Genomic DNA, 20,637 nt, shown 5'->3' with positions numbered 1-20,637 from the left:
CAGGACTGATTTTCCTTTAGGATGGGCTGGTTGGATCTCCTTGCAGTCCAACTCTAAGCCTAGGGCCCAATATATGAAACTAGTCAGTAAATGAGACTTTTTTTTTTAATTGAAATATAGTTGATTTACAATGCTGTGTTAATTACCACTATACAGACATTTATAGGTATTCTTTTTAAATATTCTTTTCAAATATTCTTTTCCATTATGGTTTATCATAGGATACCAAATGTAGCTCATTGTGCTATAGAATAGGACCTTGTTTTTTACCCATTCTCTGTGTGATAGTTTGCGTCTGCTAACCCCAACCTCCCACTCCAACCCTCCCCCAGACCCTCCCCCTTGGCAGCCACAAGTCTGTTCTCTGTGTCCGTGGAGTCTGTTTGTGTTTCACAGATGGTTCATTTGTGTCATATTTTAGATTCCACATATATGTGGTATCAAATGGTATTTGTCTTTTTCCTTCTGACTTAATATGATAATCTTTAGTTGCATCATTGTGGCTGCAAATGGCAATGCCTCATTCTTTTTTATGGCACAGTAGTATTCTACTGGATATATATATATACATATATATCACATCTTTATTTATTCATCCATTGATAAAGTTGCTTCCATGTCTTAGCTATTGTGAATAGTGCCGCTATGAAAGTTGGGGTGCATGTTCCTTTTTGCATTATAGTTTTCTCTGAATATATGCCCCAGAGTAGGACACCTTGGTCATATGGAAACTCTGTTTTTAGTTTTTTAAGGACTCTCCATACTATTCTCCACAATGGCTGCAGGGTTCCCTTTTCTCCACATCCTCTCTAGCATTTATTACTTGTAGACATTTTGATGTTAGCCATCCTGACTGATGTGAATGGATGCCTCATTGGAGTTTTGATTAGCATTTCTCTAATTATTAGTGATATAGAGCACATTTCCATGTGCCTATTGAAATACCACTATTATTATTACTTAAAATGTTTTCCAAGAGAGATGCTGAAGGCAGATTCAACTGAAGTGTTAAGGGGAAACAGCTGAATTTTGGTCAGGAGCCAAAGCCAGCATGAAGGTGGATAACTGTGAATCTGGAACACAGGCAGGAAGTGTGACCATGAATGAGGTGCTTTATGTAAATAAGGAGGCCTTTCAGGATCAATGTTTCTTTCTATTCAACACCGGGCTGCGTCTGGGTCAGATATGACTTTTTTTTTCCTTACCAAAACAAAAATGGACACCTGTACTTTGCTGAAATAATTTGTGAAACAGTAGTTTATATATGGAAGCAATAAAGAACTGAAAATGTTACCAATCACCTCCTCTCAAAGTAGGGACAAAAATAAGAGACCATTTGCACTACAGCCCTTCAAAAGTAAATAAAGATCAGAAGTTCCAAAGAAGTTCCCACCTGAGCCATTGATCAAATCAGACAGTAGAGCAGAAGCCACAAAATGGTCACACTGAAAAAGATTTGGATCCCATGGAGGGAGAAGCCTGGTAGGTTACAGTCCATGGGGTCGCAAAGTCGGACACTACTGAGCGACTTCACTTTCATTTTCACTTTCTTTCATCTCATTTGGCCCATTTGGCATTTTTCTTTTTTAACTATTTGAATTCAGGCCAATGTTTAAAAATCAAGAGACACCACAAGAAAATTGGGTTCTCTAGTCTCTTTTGAAATGGCAGAAACTCATGCACCTTTGACAGCCTTCCTCCAGAAGGGCCATGATCTCGATGTTTAACAAACACTAAGCCAGTGCAAGTTTTAAAGCACGAAAAAAAAAAAGACAGCTGTTTGGTTCCTTTTTCACAGACATTCCATTACAAAATAGGCTATCAGAACAAAAGTGAGACAAATATTCACTAATGAGAAACTTCAAATGTATCAGAAATCCAAGTCTGACAGAAAAAGGAATCTTTAGAACAAGAAGACTCTCAAATTCAAACAGAGCCAGAGGAAAAAAAACAGTAAAGAGGAAGGAACTCATTGCTAGAGAAGTAACATCAAAGATGGAAAAAAAGACAAGCAAATGCCAGACAAAAGAAGAGGAATGAGATCAAAGGAAGACAGAGTGGCAGTTTCCAGGGCCTCATACATTTAACATCAAAGCAAGCTTTCTCTTGGGATTCAACCAGTTGGAGCCCACCTGTGACATCAGAAAACTCATCAGGTTTCCAGATGGACCAAGACATTCAGACTGTAAGTGAAACTGTACAATCTAACACCTGGTTTTCTTGACCACTAAGAACAATAAAAGGCTCAACATGCAATTTTCCAAGCACAAACAAATAAGAAAAGTAAGAAATGAAAGCAGTCACATTGATAATCGGACAATAAGGTAAAACAATTGTAGAAGTAAATTGCTAGTGTTCTCTTTTGTATGAAAACAAATATTTGCTAAATCTGTTATGTTTGAATTATACCTCTTGCCTTAAATATTCAAAAATAGACAAGATGTGTTCCATGTCCTTGAGAAACTCTTTTTTTAGAGAGATATACCAAAATACTCAACAAATATTTATTTGGTGTCTATTATGTATCAGGCTTCATTTTAAGTGCTAGGAATATGTTAATAAAAAGAACAAACACCTACCCTTGTGATGCTTGAGTTGTAGCAGGAGAGACAATCTATAAGCAATGCCCATAACAAGTTAGTGAATTACACAGTAAGAAGGAAGATAACCAAGGCTATGGAAAGAATAACAAAAATAGATGTTGGTAATGGGGTTGGGAGTTCAAAGATTAGGAAAACAGTTTGCAATGTTAAACATATTAATTGTGGCTTAGCTGGTAAAGAATCCGCCTGCAATGTGAAGACCTGGGTTCTATCCCTGGGTTGGGAAGATCCCCTGGAGAAGGGAAAGGCTACGCACTCCAGTATTCTGGCCTGGAGAATGCCATGGACTGTATAATCCATAGGGCCCAAAGAGCTGGACAGGACTGAGAGACTTTCACTTTCACTTTCAGGGATTGTTGAGATAATGTCATTTAAGCCAGGACTTAACAACAACAAGAAAAAAAGTGAATTTGTCATGTTGCTATCTGGAAAGAACTAGCTCAGGGCATCTGGTTCCCTTACAGTATCACAACTATTCTGTGTTATAGGAGCCCATGTTGTAGAGGAAGCTGAATTTGCAGCTTTCTGACATATATACTGAAAGCCTTCCTTCTTCATTCAAATGATGTGTCCTGAAAGACTCAATACCATCAATATCTTCCCCTCTGACCCTCATGATGAAATGTGCTCAAGTCTGAATGGAAAAGCAAAATCCTATCAAGTTCACCCTAGACAATCAAAACAGTGAATAAAGACGTTTGTACCATACAACCAGGGTTGGCTTAAAAACAAAGATTAATTCAAGAAGACTCAAGTTTGAAGGAAGTGTGTGTGTGTGCTCAGTTGTGTCCAACTCTCAGTCTTGTCAGGTCCTCCAACCATGGGAATTTTACATAGGTAATTACAAACAAAATGGTGATATATTGTGAGACAGTAAAAAGAATGTATGACACAGCCACTGAAATAACTGAGAAAGGCTCCATCTTTCTAGGATAGATATCTAGGAAATCAAATAAACAAAAGTAAACAGTACTTTAAAGAATGCTGACTGAATTAGGAGAATGCTGAAGACCGTGAGGCTGAAATGTGCCTCCTACCCAAAGAAAAGGTGACACACATTTCACATTCAACTGTGCAGTGACTAGTTTTCCTAAATTAAAAAAAAAAAAAAAAATGAAAATTGAAAATAGATACTCATCAGCTAGTTCTAGCAAGTTCTCTTTCTTTCTTTTGTTCCCCCTTTCAAATAAATATGAAGCTATAAATGATCAAAGGTCCTTTTCAAAGACAGACACAACATATCTGGTTCCAGTGTTCTGAAAATCTAAAAACCAGAAGGAAACTTCTACAGGATGTGGGAGAGAAGTTACTTAGTTTAATTGCTATTGAAGTAAAATACCCATATAAAATATTTCAAGCTTCAGATTGCAAAATATTAGCAAAGTTAGTATCCATATAGCTTTTATTCAGAAATTGTTGAAAATAAAATTGCAAAGTACCATTTTGGAAGAACCTCTTAATTGAAATGTTGCTGCTGGGAAGAACAATTCTGCAAACAGCAAAGGTAATATGCCAAGAATCCTTCAGAAGGCCTCAGCGTAGGAAATCTTGTTTTTTTTTTTTTTTTCTTTTTTTGAAATATAGTTGATTCATAGTGTGTTAATTTAAGATGTACAGGAAAATTTTATACGTGTGTGTGGGGGAGGGGTGTGTGTACTCTTTTTCAGAATTCTTTTCCAGATTATTTTCTATTGTTGGTTATTACATATTGAATACAGTTCCTCATGCTGTATAGTAAGTGCTTGACCCTTGACAGGAAGCCTTTTAATTCTCATATTAATCCAATCAAGCTATGTTTTTTATATGAGATCAGTATTATCATTATCCTCATTTTATGTAAAAGGAAAATTAATCTCATAACAGGTATTTTGCCCAAGGTCCTATAGAAAGTACTAGAAAGATCTGGGTTTATTTCCAGCAAGAGAAGCTCCAGAGACAGTGATTTTAACCATTTCCCTGTGAAAGCTGATACAAATTTATGCAATTTTGTAACAAGTTGCCACAAAATAGAATTTCCTTTAAAAAGTGTTTCAAAGTGGAAAAATATATGGGCAGATTAATTAATAATAGTAATAGTAGCTTGTGTGTGTGATAAGTCACTTAAGTGGTATCTGACTCTTGCTACCCTGTGGACTGTAGCCCGCCAGGCTCTTCTATTCATGAGATTTTCCAGGCAAGAATACTGGAGTACGTTGCGATGCCCTCCTCCAGGGGATGTTCTTGACCCAGGGACAGAATCCGAATCTCATGTCTCCTGCACTGGCAGGCAGATTTGTTACCACTAGCACCATCTGTGAACTCCTCAGGTGTTTTTGTTGTTGCTTTGTTTTGTTTTTAATAGCTTTACCAATACCCTTTCCTGGTGCTTGTAACTCTTGAAATTCAGTAAACTCTACTTGTGCTTGAGTTATTGGTGAAATAGTTTTAATACAGATTACAGAGTATCATCCTGTAATTTCATTTTATCACACTCCTCCAGGGGACGTCCTTCAGGAGGTCTTCCCGACCCAAGATTGAACCACTGTCTCTTACCTTTCCTAAGTTGGCAGGCAGGTTCTTTAGTACTGGTGCCACCTGTGAAGCCCATGACAATAGCTTTGGTAATCAAAATTCAAAGCAAGTAGGGATTGAACAAAAAAAAATCTGGGCTTCCTAGACAATAACCCAAAACTGTAGTCTAAAAAGTTAGATAACCATCAGTCAGTGAGTTCAGTTGCTCAGTCGTGTCCAGATCTTTGCGACCCCACAAACCACAGCACGCCAGGCCGCCCTGTTCATCACCAACTCCCAGAGTTTACCCAAACCCATGTCCTTTGAGTCAGTGATGCCATCCAACCATCTCATCCTCTGACATCCCCTTCTCCTGCCCTCAATCTTTCCCAGCATCAGGGTCTTTTTAAATGAGTCAGCTCTTCGCATCAGGTGGCCAAAGTATTGGAGTTTCAGCTTCAACATCAGTTCTTCCAATGAACACCCAGGACTGATCTCCTTTAGGATGGACTGGTTGGATCTCCTTGCAGTCCAAGGGACTCTCAAGAGTCTTCTCCAACACCACAGTTCAAAAGCATCAATTCCTCTGTGCTCAGCTTTCTTTAGAGTCCAACTCTCACATCCAGACATGACCCCATACATGACCCCATACAAACCCCATAGCCTTGACTAGATGGACCTTTGTAGGCAAAGTAATGTCTCTGCTTTTCAATATGCTGTCTAGTTTGGTCATAATTTTCCTTCCAAGTAGTAAGCATCTTTTAATTTCATGGCTGCAATCACCATCTGTAGTGAATTTGGAGCCCAGAAAAATAAAGTCTGACACTGCTTCCACTGTTTCCCCCTCTAATTGCCATGAAGTGATGGGACTGGATGCCATGATCTTAGTCTTCTGAATGTTGAGCTTTAAGTCAACTTTTTCACTGTCCTCTTTCACTTTCATCAAGAGGCTCTTTAATTTCTTCTTCTTCACTTTCTGCCATAAGGGTAGTGTCATCTGCATATGTGAGGTTATTGATATTTCTCCCAGCAATCTTGATTCTAGCTTGTGCTTCATCCAGCTTGGCGTTTCTCAGGATGTACTCTGCATATAAGTTAAATAAGTAGGGTGACAACATACAGCCTTGATGTACTCCTTTTCCTATTTGGAACCAGTCTGTTGGTCCATGTCCAGTTCTAACTGTTGCTTCCTGACCTGCATACAGGTTTCTCAAGAGGCAGGTCAGGTGGTCTTGTATTCCATTCTCTTTCAGAATTTTCCACAGTTTATTGTGATCCACACAGTCAAAGGCTTTGGCATAGTCAATAACACAGAAATAGTTGTTTTTCTGGAACTCTCTTGCTTTTTCCATGATCCAGCGGATGTTGGCAATTTGATCTCTGGTTCCTCTGCCTTTTCTAAAACCAGCTTGAACATCTGGAAGTTCACGGTTCATGTATTTCTGAAGCCCGGCTTTGAGAATTTTAAGCATCACTTTACTAGCATGTTAGATGAGTGCAATTGTGTGGTAATTTGAATATTCTTTGGCATTGCCTTTCTTTGGGATTGGAATGAAAACTGACCTTTTCCAGTCCCGTGGCCACTGCTGAGTTTTCCATATTTGCTAGCATATTGAGTGCAGCACTTTCACAGCATCATCTTTCAGGATTTGAAATAGCTCAACTGGAACTCCATCACCTACAGTAGCTTTGTTCATAGTGATGCTTTCTAAGGCCCACTTGACTTCAGATTCCAGGATGTCTGGCTCTAGTTGAGTGATCACACCATCATGATTATCTGGTCATTAAGATCTTTTTTGTACAGTTCTGTGTGTTCTTGCCACTTCTTCTTTATATCTTCTGTTTCTATTAGGTCCCTACCATTTATGTCCTTTATTGAGCCCATCTTTGCATGAAATGTTCCCTTGGTGTCTCTAATTCCTGAAGAGATTTCTAGTCTTTCCCATTCTACTGTTTTCCTCTATATCTTTGCTTTAATTGCTGAGGAAGGCTTTCTATCTCTCCTTGCTATTCTTTGGAACTCTACATTCAAATGGGTTTATCTTTCCTTTTCTCCTTTGCTTTTCACTTCCCTTCTTTTCACAGCTATTTGTGAGGCCTCTTCAGACAGCCATTTTGGTTTTTTGCATTTCTTTTTCTTGGCGATGGTTTTGATTCCCATCTTCTGTACAATGTCACGAACCTCTGTCCATAGTTCTTCAGTCAGGCTCTCTGTCTATCAGATCTAGTCCCTTAAATCTATTTCTCATTTCCACTGTATAGTCATAAGGGATTTGATTTATGTCATACCTGAATGGTCTAGTGGTTTTTTCCACATTTGTCAATTTCAGTCTGAATTTGGCAATAAGGAGTTCATGGTCTGAGCCACAGTCAGCTCCTGGTCTTGTTTTTGCTGACTGTATAGAGCTTCTCCATCTTTGGCTGCAAAGAATATAATCAATCTGATTTCGGTGTTGACCATCTGGTAATGTCCGTGTGTAGAGTCTGCTCTTGTATTGTTTGAAGAGGGTGTTTGCTATGACCAGTGTGTGCTCTTGGTAGAACTCTATTGACCATTGCCCTGCTTCCTTCTGAAAGGTTGTTCTTGAATCATGCAAAGACGCCGGGATTCTTGGTCCCCGGAGGAGAAGAATTCAATCCAGGGCCAGAGATGAGGCTTGATTGCTCAGAGTTTTTGTGTAATAAAGTTTTATTAAAGTATAAAGGAGATAGAGAAAGCCTCTGACATAGGCATCAGAAGGGGGCAGAAAGAGTGCTCTCCTGCTAGTCTTCAGCTGGATGTTATATAGTCACTAGCAGTCTGTTAATGAAAGAAAGGAATGTCTTAAAATTCAGAATGGCACCAGGCCCCTCACCCATAACATGCATTTTGGAATAATCTTGGCACCAAATGGTTTATCCTGGGCCATAAAATGATTAACTTGAATCCTGAAGAAGGGCAGACCACCATACATATAGTTTCATTTACATAGATTAGGGGAACAATATCTGAGTATAACATACTGGTTTATCAAGTATGATAAAGATAAAGTGTGAGCCAAGAGGTGGAACTGACTTGAAGATAGAGTTTGGGATAAATGCATAGTACATTAGCATAGCTTAAGACAAGTATTTCCATAAGAAAAAGGCATTGGTTATCTCTAGGTTTGTGAATAGTTAACTTCAGGTGAAACCAGGTATCATTATGGAAACACTGTATTTTAAGAGAAACCTCCTTTTAAATTTGTATAGAGAAGGAAAAAATATCGCTAGTTTGTTTCCTCCTGGTGCTCAAGAGAGAGAAAAATGTCTGACACTTGCAGGCTATTTCCTCTGTTTGGAGACCCCTGGCCTTCCTGCCTGTTACCCTCTCAATTGCATACTCCAAGGCCAAATTTGCCTGTAACCCCAGGTGTTTCTGGACTTCCTACTTTTGCATTCCAGTCCCCTATAATGAAAAGGACATCTTTTTTGGGTGTTAGTTCTAGAAGGTCTTGTAGGTCTTCATAGAACTGCTCAGCTTCAGCTTCTTTAGTGTTACTGGTCGGGGCATAGACTTGGATTACCATGATATTGAATGGTTTGCTTTGGAAACGAACAGAGATCATTCTGTCATTTTTGCAATTGCATCCATGTACTAGGGATTATTTTCTAAGTCAATTTTTTAAAAAGTCTAAACATTACACAGTCTACATAGCAAAAATCATAAAAGAGGAAATAATCAAAAATTAGTAAGAACAATAGAACAAAGCAAAATTGATCATCCTTATGGTTGTAGTAATACAGTTAAAATTTTTCTAAATTTCCTCAGATGGTTAATAGTCTCATATTTGCTTAATAAACAAACACCAGGCATGTGTGCTTTGCAATTAACACTCTTATGGCAGAAAACACCAAAATGGTTATTTTTTTAAAGTTGGAATTTGGGACAAAGACACATCAATTAAATTTATGCAAACTTAAAGCAGAGATAGAAAAATTAGTACTGTTGAAAATAAAAATTAAGATTAAAACTATGAAAGCTGTTGTAAAAATTACTTGGGGGCTTCCTTGATGGCTCAGTGGCAAGGAATCCACCTGTCAATGCAGGATTAATCCTGGGTCAGGAAGATACCCTGGAGAAGGAAATGGCAATCCACTCCATAGTATTATTGCTTGGAGAACCCATAGCCAGAGGAGCCTGGTGGGCTACTGTCCATGGGGTTACAAAGAGTCAGATAAGACTTAGTGACTAAACAACTACAACAAATACCAATTTTTGTGGCCCTTAATTTAAAATGCCTATAAGGAATAGATATGTATGTATACTAAATAGTCAATCAAATGCAAAAAAAAAAAAAAAAGCTTATTTCTAGCAATTAGATGTTGACTGATACTGTCCTGATGTGAGTTGCATGTTTTCTAGGATTCAGGGATCAGGAGCCAGGCTAAAGGAAGTGGTCATTGCTTTTCCGGTTAGGTTTGCTAGATGAGTAATCTAATGGGCAGAGTTCAAGGAGAAAAGCTAGTGTTCAGAATTTGAGTGAAACTAAGATGCCAGCTGAGCTAAGCAGGAGAACAGTTTAAAAATGATCAATATTCATTTTTTGCAAATAATTTCTATAATCATTTGACCATCCCGGGTCATGCACAGCAGTGATCTTAGTTTGGGTGACTTGCTGGATAAAAACATAATTTAAAGCAAGATTTTGACTTTTGTTCTTGCAATTATAATAAATCAGATAAAGTTATAAATGCAAATGATTTAAGGGATATGACTAGTAATGTACAATTAAAAGTACACAAGTATAGCTTACAAGTATTTATGAAGTATTTAGAAAAATTACTACTAGAGACATAGGAAAGAAAATCAGTAATATATGAAAACGTTTTTCCATTCTAACTTATCTGTTAATGAACTAAATCTATAATTCAATAGTATAATTATAATTTCAAATTCTCAACTACTCGAAAAATTTAAAATATAAAACAGGTTGGAAATTTACACTCATACTCAGACATGCAGAAATACAATTTTGCTTCTTTCCCCACATGAATTTAATATATTCACCAGTCCCTGATTCCTTTGTAGCAGAAAAATCTAACCTTGATGATAGGTTAGATGATAGGTTAGAATGTTAGTGCCTATTTGAAATTTAGTTAGTGCCTATTTAAAATTTACTGCACTATTCTGTATGTACTGAGTTATATGGGGTTTCTTCTTGCTCCTTCTTTTCATTTCCATGCACTAATCAGTGACTGGGGCCTTGTGGATAGCCTTGCATGGGTATAAAGTGTCTGCTTCTGTAGCCATTGTCCATGGTACCTGCGATGGCTTCAGGCTGTGAGGTCTAGTCACCTGAACATTTGGACCTCCAAATGAGCTAGTATGACTTTACACACTCACTGAGGACCTCAGTCCATCCATATTCCCCATCCTGCTTTCATGGCCCAGGGGACCTCAGCAGTCTACCTCATACAGTGCTCCAGTGATCAGGCCATTAAGAACCAACCCTCAGAAACCTCTATGCTGCTACTTCCTATAGCTGTTGCTAACCTGTCTCTCTTGCAGCTAAGTTTCACTCTGAGGCCATGATAAATTTGAAGCATTTTTAACAGGCTTACAGGCATCACTGTTGTGGGAATCAGGGGAGAAATAACTCCTTGCATTTTCCAAAATCTGTCTTGTGATCTTCATCCACATTGACTCCATTCACTAATCAGGTTTCAGTCTCCCAAAGAGAAGCAGAAAGACAGTCCCACAGTATGTAATCTATGGTACTTTTGTCTCCACTAATTGTCCTAATATCTTCCACCCAGACTAGAAAGAGTTTTCTTTCCTTGATGAAATGGGAAATTACAATTTTGTAATATATACTCTCCTCCCTACTGTTTGACTTAAAAACTCTCTACTCCAAGTCCTTCAAACATGTTTCTTTTTCTTTTTTGCTACTTAATTTTTTTAAAAATTGTTTTATCTTTTTTGAATATTGCCCTAATGTTTTCTTAAATCACAGCTGAGTGAAGAAGAACATAATTTTTTTTCACAAATTGAAGGTGACCCAAAATATGAACAAAATTTTCATTATATATTTAAAATTATAAAAAGAATAATAACTTACATCCACACAAAACCTCAACATTAGTGATTACAGCAGCTTTATCCATAGCTGTCAAAACTTGGAAGCAATGAAGATGTCTTTCTGCAAGTGAATGTGCAAACAAACTGTGCTACATACAGGCAATGGAATATTATTCAATGCTAAAAAAATAAATGAACTTTCAAACCATATAAAGATATTTTGAAACCTTAAATTCATATTATTAAGTGAAAGAAGCCAATCTGAAATGGTTACTTACTGTGTAATTCCAACAATATGACATTCTGAAAAAGGTGAAACTATTGAAACAGTTAAAAGATCAATGGTTCCCAGGGATTGGAATCAGGGGCTGGGGGAAGGATGAATTAGCAAAGAAAAGAGGATTTTTACAGCAGTGAAACCGTTCTATATGATACTGTACTGGTGGATGCATGTAATAATACATTTGTCCAAACCCATAGAATGTACACTACCAAAAGTAAAACATAATGTATGCTATGGACTTTGGGTGATCGTGATGTGTGAATGTAGGTCTACCAGTTGAAACAAACCACTGATGGAAGCTCTTGTCAATGGGAGAGGAGACTATGCATGTTTGGGGGCACAGAGTATGTGGGAAAACTCTCTACCTCCCTCTCAATTCTGCTGTGAAACAAAAGCTGCTCTAACATAATAAAGTGTTCTAAAAAATAAATAAAAGGAGCAAATAGTCAACTCTGTTTTTACCTTACAGATTTGATTTATGCAATTTACAAAAGGGAAATGAATCTTTTTTAATACAAATGACTCAAATTGAAAATATTGGAATACTACAATAAATCAACAAGGAAATTATCGAAGCAATGTTTTTACAAAGTATTTTTAGAATTGACAAACTCACTTTTTTTTTGTTTTCCAGAATATGTCTCAAGAGTTATGAATCATTTTTAAGTAGAGTTAAAGATAAAATTTGCAGAGTTTTACTGAAAGACAAATTTAGACTTGATCTAAATACTTGGCAAAAGAAAACTAGAGCTGAAACTCATTTACAATTTAAAGTGGGAGCACATGTATTTCAAGGCAAATAGAACATACATGTGGTTCAATCAAAGAGAATCTATTAATTTATGATCTATTAATATATTTCAACCTACCAACAGATTAAATGCAAAATACTCTGTATTCTGTCACATGAATTTTTGAAACATCAATCAATGAATAAAACTGAGCATTCATTCCTCATTTCAAACAAATAATAAATAAGTAAGCAACTAAATAATTTATGTGGAAAATGGGATTAGAAGTATCTGTTTAATGTGATGTGGAATCAGAATCAGTATATACTGGGAAGTATACAAAAATACTATTATTTTTGTTTGTTTGTTTGTTTTTCCTAATGTTCTATACCATAATTATTGTTTATTGTTGTTTTGGCTATATTTTAGAAAGTTTTGGTGAGGACAATGAAACAAAAAATGTATAAAAATTGGCTTGTAAAAAGAGGAAAATATTTTAAGTATTTCATATGATTAGTACCTTCAAAAGTTCAATGAAATTAGCTAAAAAATATATTATTTAATATACAGGTGTCTGGATAGATAAAACAATAGGAGAGGCATATAATTTTGTTATTAAAATTTTTAATTAATAAAAAACAAGGAATTTACACTGGAATTTATTGAGATATAAATGACATATAATGTTACTCTGGTTTCATATAGCATAATGATCTGATATTTGCATAATATGTTTTTTAGATTTCATACAGTGGAAATTGTTAAAAGCTTGAAATTCAGTGGAATTAAGTTGATGATGAATATGTGAATGAGAAAAGTAAAATAATAACCTTAGGTGAGAGGCCTTACCAAAAATATTTTGAAAATAGTAAAAGACACTGAATTCTTGTATAGGAAGATGAAATATTTAAAAAACAACATTCTTCATTAAGTAAATGTGTTCATGGAAATAACAAATTCCATATTAATTCTCAAACTTCCAATAGACTATTTTAAATAAAATTATTCTGAAATTAAGTTTTAAAATTAAAAAGGCAAAATATAAAATAATTATCTTAGAGTAAAATAATAGAAAATAGACATGAGCAGCAGGGTTAATCATTCTTATCATAAATGTATAAAGAAATAATTTTTAAAAATAGTGTGGAATTTATGGGGGAAAAAGTAGACATCTGTAAACAGCCTTTGCTTAATCTGTAGCTATTCATATAAGAAGACATTTCCACTGGGAGAACAAATCTTTCTGAAATATACTCAAGCATTCATACGATTTAAGTATTATATGCTGAAGGTAACATTTCATAGCAGTGAAGAAAAACTGGGTTACTCACTAAATGGTATTGGGATAAACCTGATGATAGAAACTACTCTGCTTCTGTTTTAAAATAGGAAGAATATTCATAACAGATCAGGTTTGTTTTAAAAAGAATATTTTCTTTCCAAAAGTAATTTGTACTGGAAAGGGAAGTGGTAAACATAAATAGTATTCCATTGCTTTCCCAGAGACAACTGCCATTAATAGTTCAGTGTTATTTCTTCAATCTAAATTGTAAGCCCATTTTTTGTTATTGACATCATACCTTACTCCCAACTATAACTCCTGCATTTTTAAATCAACATTCCACTCATTTTCCACTTTACAACAAATGTTTTCTAAGCACCATTATTGAAAACTAAGTAGGAGTCTATTATATCAATTCTCAATTTTTCCCTCTAAATAAATGTATGAGATATTTGAATTGTTTCCTATTTTTCATCTTTATAAAATATTTCCATAACAGCTGTGTTGATAAGGTGTTTTTGATACAGTACAGAATAAACTAGGCCTGAATAGAGGTATATTTTGTTTGTCCCTTGGTTTTACTTTGATTGTACTAAGATATTTGCATAAGAGATAAATATAAAGATGTTGATTTTCTTTGCTTTTTTCTTCCTTCTGTAAATTATTGTTGTATTTAGTATTAGAAGGGTTCAGAAAGGATGTAAAATAGTTTTGTAAAATAAGCTCTTAAAAAGCAAGCAATTATAGTTATTTTTACGTGGCCTAATCAGTATCCTTTTAAATGTGTAATCAAGTGGCATCTATAATTATTTGAGCCACTTGGCTCATGCTACAATTGAATCTACTGAAATTCACTTGCTTACTTTCCTTTTCCTTTACTCCTTTTTTAGAGCTTATAACTAAAAGTTGATTTTTTTTTTTTCCCATAAAGCTTAGTTTTGGAGGAATTCCAGTACCAGGCAAACCTGGGACCTTTTTAAAGAAAAACTTCCATGGATGTATTGAAAACCTTTACTACAATGGAGTAAACATAATTGACTTGGCTAAAAGGCGAAAACATCAGATCTATACTGTGGTAAGTCAGCATCCATTCCAGCTCGATGATTTCTAACACTTCAATGTGGTTAAGACTTGCTTTCCCCATCATACACCTGGCACTTCCTCATAATACGTTTACATCACACTCTTGGATGTCTAAATAGACTCCAAGGTGAAATTGGAGAGAGAGAGGCACAGTAGGGAGTGAGTGGGTATGAACTGTGTAATTGGGGGAAACAAATGTTTTAGAGGTCCCTACCTACTGAATTCTATATTCCTGGCTATGAGTTTGTGCCATCTGTGGGCGGGGCTTGCAATCTATACTGGGTTGAATGAATCTCTTTTTTTATCCCTGAGAAATGCAGCAAAAGAACCACAGATTCTATTAAATTCTATTCCTGGTGAATTATATATTTGTCTACTTATTGCTGTTGTTAAAAACTTGGGCATTTTGAAGAACAGAGGTTAAATTTTTAATGTTGCTCCTTGGGTCTCAAGATCCCAAGATATGCTTGCTTTCTTCTTTCCACCATTTAGAAGTTTCCTTGGTTTTATTTATATATAATGTTAGAGTTTTTAGTTGTACTTAGTGGGAGAAATAGAGATAATCATACTACTCCATCCTGCTAGAAGCAGAGGTCCATTAAACTAACAGTATTGTAAAAGCTTTCACAAGACTAGACCCCCTTATCATTGACTAGTAGATGCTGCTTCTCCTTGCAATCTGATCACTGGACTACCTGGAAAAGTTGGAATTTAAATGATCTTGATTTATTTTCCTTGATAAGTATAATGTGTAAAAAATATTTTATGTTTGGAGGTTCCATATATTAACACTTTTTTTTTCAAGTTGCCATTGGATTCCAGCGTGAGAAACAGCCTTGCTTATGGAAAATCACAGTTTGGTTAAAGTCTATAATATTTTAAAAGGCTTGTCCCGGGCTCAGGCTCCAGGCTTTTGGCAATGTTACCCATATATACCAAGGTTATTCATTAACTAATTAACTAATCAACTAATCCACATTGCAGGCAGATTCTTTACCAGCTGAGCTACCAGGGGAGTCCGTGAATACTGGAATAGATAGCCTATCCCTTCTCCAACAGATCTTCCTGACCCAGGAATTGAACCACAGTCTCCTGCATCACAGGCAGATTCTTTACCAGCTGAGCTACCAAGTTAGGAAGTCCTAATGTTATTCGTTAACTAATTAACCTAAGCACTAACTAGCTGATGACATGTTGTTTAGGCGTAGGTCAGGAAAGCATACTTCTGCCCATTGCTCCTCAATATTATTCCCCCCAAATATTTCATAACATACCCATTTCATTGAGTTTAATCTGCAAAAACAGTGGGGTCACATACTACTAGGAGTTTGAAAGTGAAAGACACTCAGTCGTGTCTGATTCTTTGTGACCCCATGGACTATACGGTCCATGGAATTCTCCAGGCCATGGAATTCTCCAGGAGTGGGTAGCCTTTCCCTTCTCCAGGGGATCTTCCCAACCCATGGATCAAACCCAGGTCTCCTGCATTGCAGGCAGATTCTTTACCAGCTGAGCCACAAGGGAAGCCCAAGAATATTGGAGTGGGTATCCTATCTCTTCTCCAGAGGATCTTCCTGACTCAAGAGTTGAACCTGGGTCTACTGCATTGCAGGTGGATTCTTTACCAACTGAGCTAGTTTAGCTTAGACTAATATCATGAATGTCAACGCACCTGAAAAGAGAACAGAACATTGTGGGAAGAGTTGGAATCACAAATTGGAACACAAGGAACTTAATGAAACATTGCTACTTTCATTGTTCACAAACTGGCTTCAAAAGTGTGAGAACCTGAGCCTTAGATATAAATAAAACCAATATTGTTATCAAGTCCAAGCTTGCGCTGTTTGCCCCACAATAGGCCAATAAATGGAGAGATGAGGCCTTGGGGCAAGGAATAGCGACTTTCTTCAGAAAGCCAGCAGACCTAGGAGCCCCAAAGAACCATCTTCTCCAAGCTAAAATTTAGACTTTTTAATGCTAAAATAGGAGGGAATGAGCTGGTTGCACACTTGTTGATGTAAAAATCCTTTGTATTGCAGCTGTCCACATAGGTCAGATCATGGTATTCCTCAAACCTCCAATGAGACAGATGTTATTCTCTGTTTGGCAACTTTTATCTATATGAACGAAAAAATGTTATATCTTTAATGAGCAGAGCATTGAGAACGGGCTCTCCTGTATATTTCAGGCTATGGACAACATTGTTAACTTGTAGTAAAAGCAGCAGAAAATAAAAGTTAAAGGAAAAGAAACAGATCCAATATGAAGTCAGATTTGTCTTCCGTATTACACTTTGGCAACATTCATAGAAAACTCCACACATAAATCATGTTTGAAAACATGTTAAATGATAAGATATATTAAATAATAAGTCATTGAATATACAGAGCAAAAAAAGGGAAGTCAGGGAGATTAAGGAGGGAAAAATCCCATGAATTTATGAATATTGATAGCTTTCATCATTTCCTTTTTGGAGAGGATCATTAGCTACAATTTTAATAAATGTTTTGTTGATTTTAAAATATGGTAGCACTTACCAAGCTACCAAAAATTTCACTACCATACTTTATTTCTCAGAGTTTAATTGGCAGTATTATTAATATGAATCATAAAGAATCTATTTTATCATTAATGCACTTGGGAGGAATTAAATAAGTTTTGGTTCTTTGCAGATAAAGAACCATTAGTGTTAAACTTCTCAATTTAAAGGGTGGGATAAACATATTATTTTTCTCCCAAATTGCTTCTATCACCTTGCTTAGGTGAAATTTCCCATCACTACACACACAGACACACACACACATTTATACACTTCGTCTTTTTTCTTTAGGAATTCCACATGGAAAGGAATTGTTTGCACCATTAATTACACGTACAAACAGTTTTATTCCCCTACTCAGGCTTACAGTTTCCCCCAAAGACATGGTATCAACTACAAAATCAGCTTTGTTGCAAGTCACTAACCACAGATGTGCTAAGTAAGGGCTTTTGAGAAGGATGACGTTTTTGTCCTTTGCTAGTATTCACAGACTCTCGCAGTTACTGAGTTTGAAAAAGTTTGGAGTTGAGCAGGAGACTCAGGGAATCAACAAATCAGGCAACAAATTTAAGGTAATACCCATCAGTTACAAAAGGTAATTCAAGAAGCACAAGCCACATCCAGCACAGAACCCTCTCTGGCAGGCTGCATTTCTGCAGCATCCCCATTGCAATTCATCATTCCTTTCTTGTGGGACCTGCCCACTCCCTGGAGATTTAACAGCTGTTCCATGGGGATAATTCAATTTAGTCTTTATAGCTTGATTTGACTACAAGACGATCCTCCACATCCCGAGACACAGTAAAACTAACAGCTTAAAGTAGACATAAAAAACACCTCACTTTTCTACCTCAAATCTTCCACACTATGCTAATATAGTACCATATAACAAACAATCAGAAAATAAATGGTCCACTGAAGTGTGTGTACAGTACCTGTAATGTAGATTATTATATACATAATATAAGAAATATATTGCCTTGCAAGTTTCCTGAAAATGATTAATTTCATATCTTCTATTTCATCACAAATGCCACTTTCTTGGAGCTCTCCTTTCAGAGTTTTGAATCCCCTTTCACAGAGGCAATGAGAGTAACTAGGTTGTCTGAAATTGTCTTGATTATAGGTGTTAAAATGATTATTTCTCATTTAAAAGAAAAGCATAGGAGAAATGCTTATATAACTTGACTTTACCTTCAGTGGGAGGGGGGATAAAGGCAGATGGCCATTAGCAGGACTATGTTTATAGACCTGGCTTTGGAGCTATTTGACCATGTCAGTTTGCTTCTGTATCTTTGTCTCCAAATAGTTGGGCTAACAAGCATGTGTGATGATACCCCCAACTTCATGGCTGAAATGGCTAAGCAATCACAAAATGCATTTCTCCTCGGCCTACAGGAAAGCCTGACAGTCCTCTCAATACAGTGTTCCTAGCAGCAACATAGTTACATAATTGTTGATAAATTGTTTAGACGCCTAATCTTACTCAAAGGCTCACTCAGTCGTGGAGCCTGGGGCAATTTAACAAACCTCAGTATCTTCATACGTAAAATGAGACAATAATAGTTCCTACCTCGGACTGTTATTGTGATGATTAATATATGGTTAGCACAGTGTAAAGCTCAGTTAGTAAAAAAAAAAAAAAAATTGCCTGCAATGCAGGAGGCCCGGGTTTGATTGCTGGGTCGGGAAGATCCCCTTGTGATAGTAACGGCAACCCACTCCAGTATTCTTCCCTGGGAAGTCCCATAGACAGAGGAGGCTGGTGGGCTATAGTGCATGAGTTCGCAAGAGTCAGACAAAACTTAGCAACTAAACCACCACCACCAAGGTCCACAGTAAGCACCCAATACTTTGAAGATATTATTAAGGAACATTTCTACCAGTCAGTCAGTTCAGTCGCTCAGTTGTGTCCGACTTTGTGACCCCATGAACTGCAGAATGCCGGGCTTCCCTGTCTATCACCGACTCCCAAAGCTTACTTAAATTCATGTCTATTGAGTCGGTGATGCCATCAAACCATCTCATCCTCTGTAGTTCCCTTCTGCTCCCGCCTTCAATCTTTCCCAGAATCAGGGTCATTTCCAACAAGTAGGTTCTTCCCATCAGGTGGCCAAAGTATTGGAGTTTCAGCTTCAGTATGAGTCCTTCCAATAATTATTCAGGACTGATTTCCTTTAGGATGGACTGGTTGGATCTCCTTGCAGTCCAAGGGACTCTCAAGAGTCTTCTTCAACACCACAGTTCAAAAGCATCAATTCTTTGGCACTCAACTTTCTTTATAGACCAACTCTCACATCCATACATGACCACTGGAAAAACCAAATCTTTGACTAGACGGACCTTTGTTGGCAAAGTAATGTCTCTGGTTTTTAATATGCTGTCTAGGTTGGTCATAACTTTCCTTCCAAGGAGCAAACGTTTTTTAATTTCATGGCTGCAGTCACCATCTCAAGTGATTTTGGATCCTAAGAAAATAAAGTCTGTGACTGGTTCCATTGTTTCCCCATCTATTTGCCATGAAATGATGGGACCAGATGCCATGATCTTAGTTTTCTGAATTTTGAACTTTAAGCCAACTTTTTCACTCTCCTCTTTCACTTTCATCAAGAGGCTCTTTGGTTCTTCACATTCTGCCATAAGTATGGTGTCATCTGCATATCTAAGGTTATTGATATTTCTCCCGGAAATCTTGATTCCAGCTTGTGCTTCATCCAGCCTAGCATTTCTCATGATGTACTCTGCATGTAAGATAAATAAAATGGGTGACAATATACAGCTTTGATGGACTCCTTTCCCAGTTTGGAACCAGTCTGTTGTTCCATGTTCAGTTTTAACTGTTGCTTCTTTACCTGCATACAGATTTCTCAGGAGGCAGGTCAAGTGGTCCCATTTCTTTAAGAATTTTCCACAGTTTGTTGTGACTCACACAGTCAAAGGCTTTGGCATAGTCAAAGAAGCAGAAATAAATATTTTTTTGGAATTCTCTTGCTTTTTCAATGATCTGAAGGTTGTTGGCAATTTGATCTCTGCTTCCTCTGCCTTTTCTAAATCTGGCATGAATATCTGGAAGTTCACGGTTCACATACTGTTGAAGCCTGGCTTGAAGAATTTTGAGCATTTCTTTCTAGCATGTGAGATGAGTGCAATTGTGTGGTAGTTTGAGCATTATTTGGCTTTGCCTTTCTTTGGGATTGGAATTTCCAGTCCTGTTGCCATGGTTGAGTTTCCCAAATTTGCTTGCATATTGAGTACAGCACTTTCACAGCAACATCTTTTAGGATTTGAAATAGCTCAACTGAAATTCCATCACGTACACTACCTTTGTTCATAGTGATGCTTTCTAAGGCCCACTTGACTTCAGATTCCAGGATGTCTGGCTCTAGGTGAGTGATCACACCATCATGATTATCTGGGTCATGAAGATCTTTATTGTCTAGTTCTTCTGTGTATTCTTACCACCTCTTCTTAATATCTTCTGAGTCTGCTAGGTCCATAACATTTCTGTCCTTTATTGAGCCCATCTTTGCATGAAAATATCCCTTGATAGCTCTAATTTTCTTGAAGAGATCTCTAGTCTTTCACA

At 36.8% G+C, this 20,637-nt stretch overlaps 1 protein-coding gene across 1 annotated transcript in view; it reads left to right on the top strand.

Annotated features, from left to right (window-relative positions):
* LOC147378137 (contactin-associated protein-like 5) overlaps window positions 1–20,637 on the top strand; it is a 100,852-nt gene that overhangs the window by 58,580 nt on the left and 21,635 nt on the right. The window contains exon 4 of the mRNA XM_086323723.1: window positions 14,361–14,504. Within this exon, the coding sequence (XP_086179849.1) occupies window positions 14,361–14,504 (144 nt within the window). The remainder of the gene's footprint in view (window positions 1–14,360; window positions 14,505–20,637) is intronic.

Source organism: Bos grunniens, chromosome 2, assembly GCF_055505025.1.
Source record: "Bos grunniens cultivar Pamir isolate PY7600 chromosome 2, Bosgru_T2T1.0, whole genome shotgun sequence".
Classification (NCBI taxonomy): Eukaryota; Metazoa; Chordata; class Mammalia; order Artiodactyla; family Bovidae; genus Bos; species Bos grunniens.
Note: the sequence above shows the minus strand (reverse complement) of the source record. Positions and strands in the feature narration are given on the sequence as shown.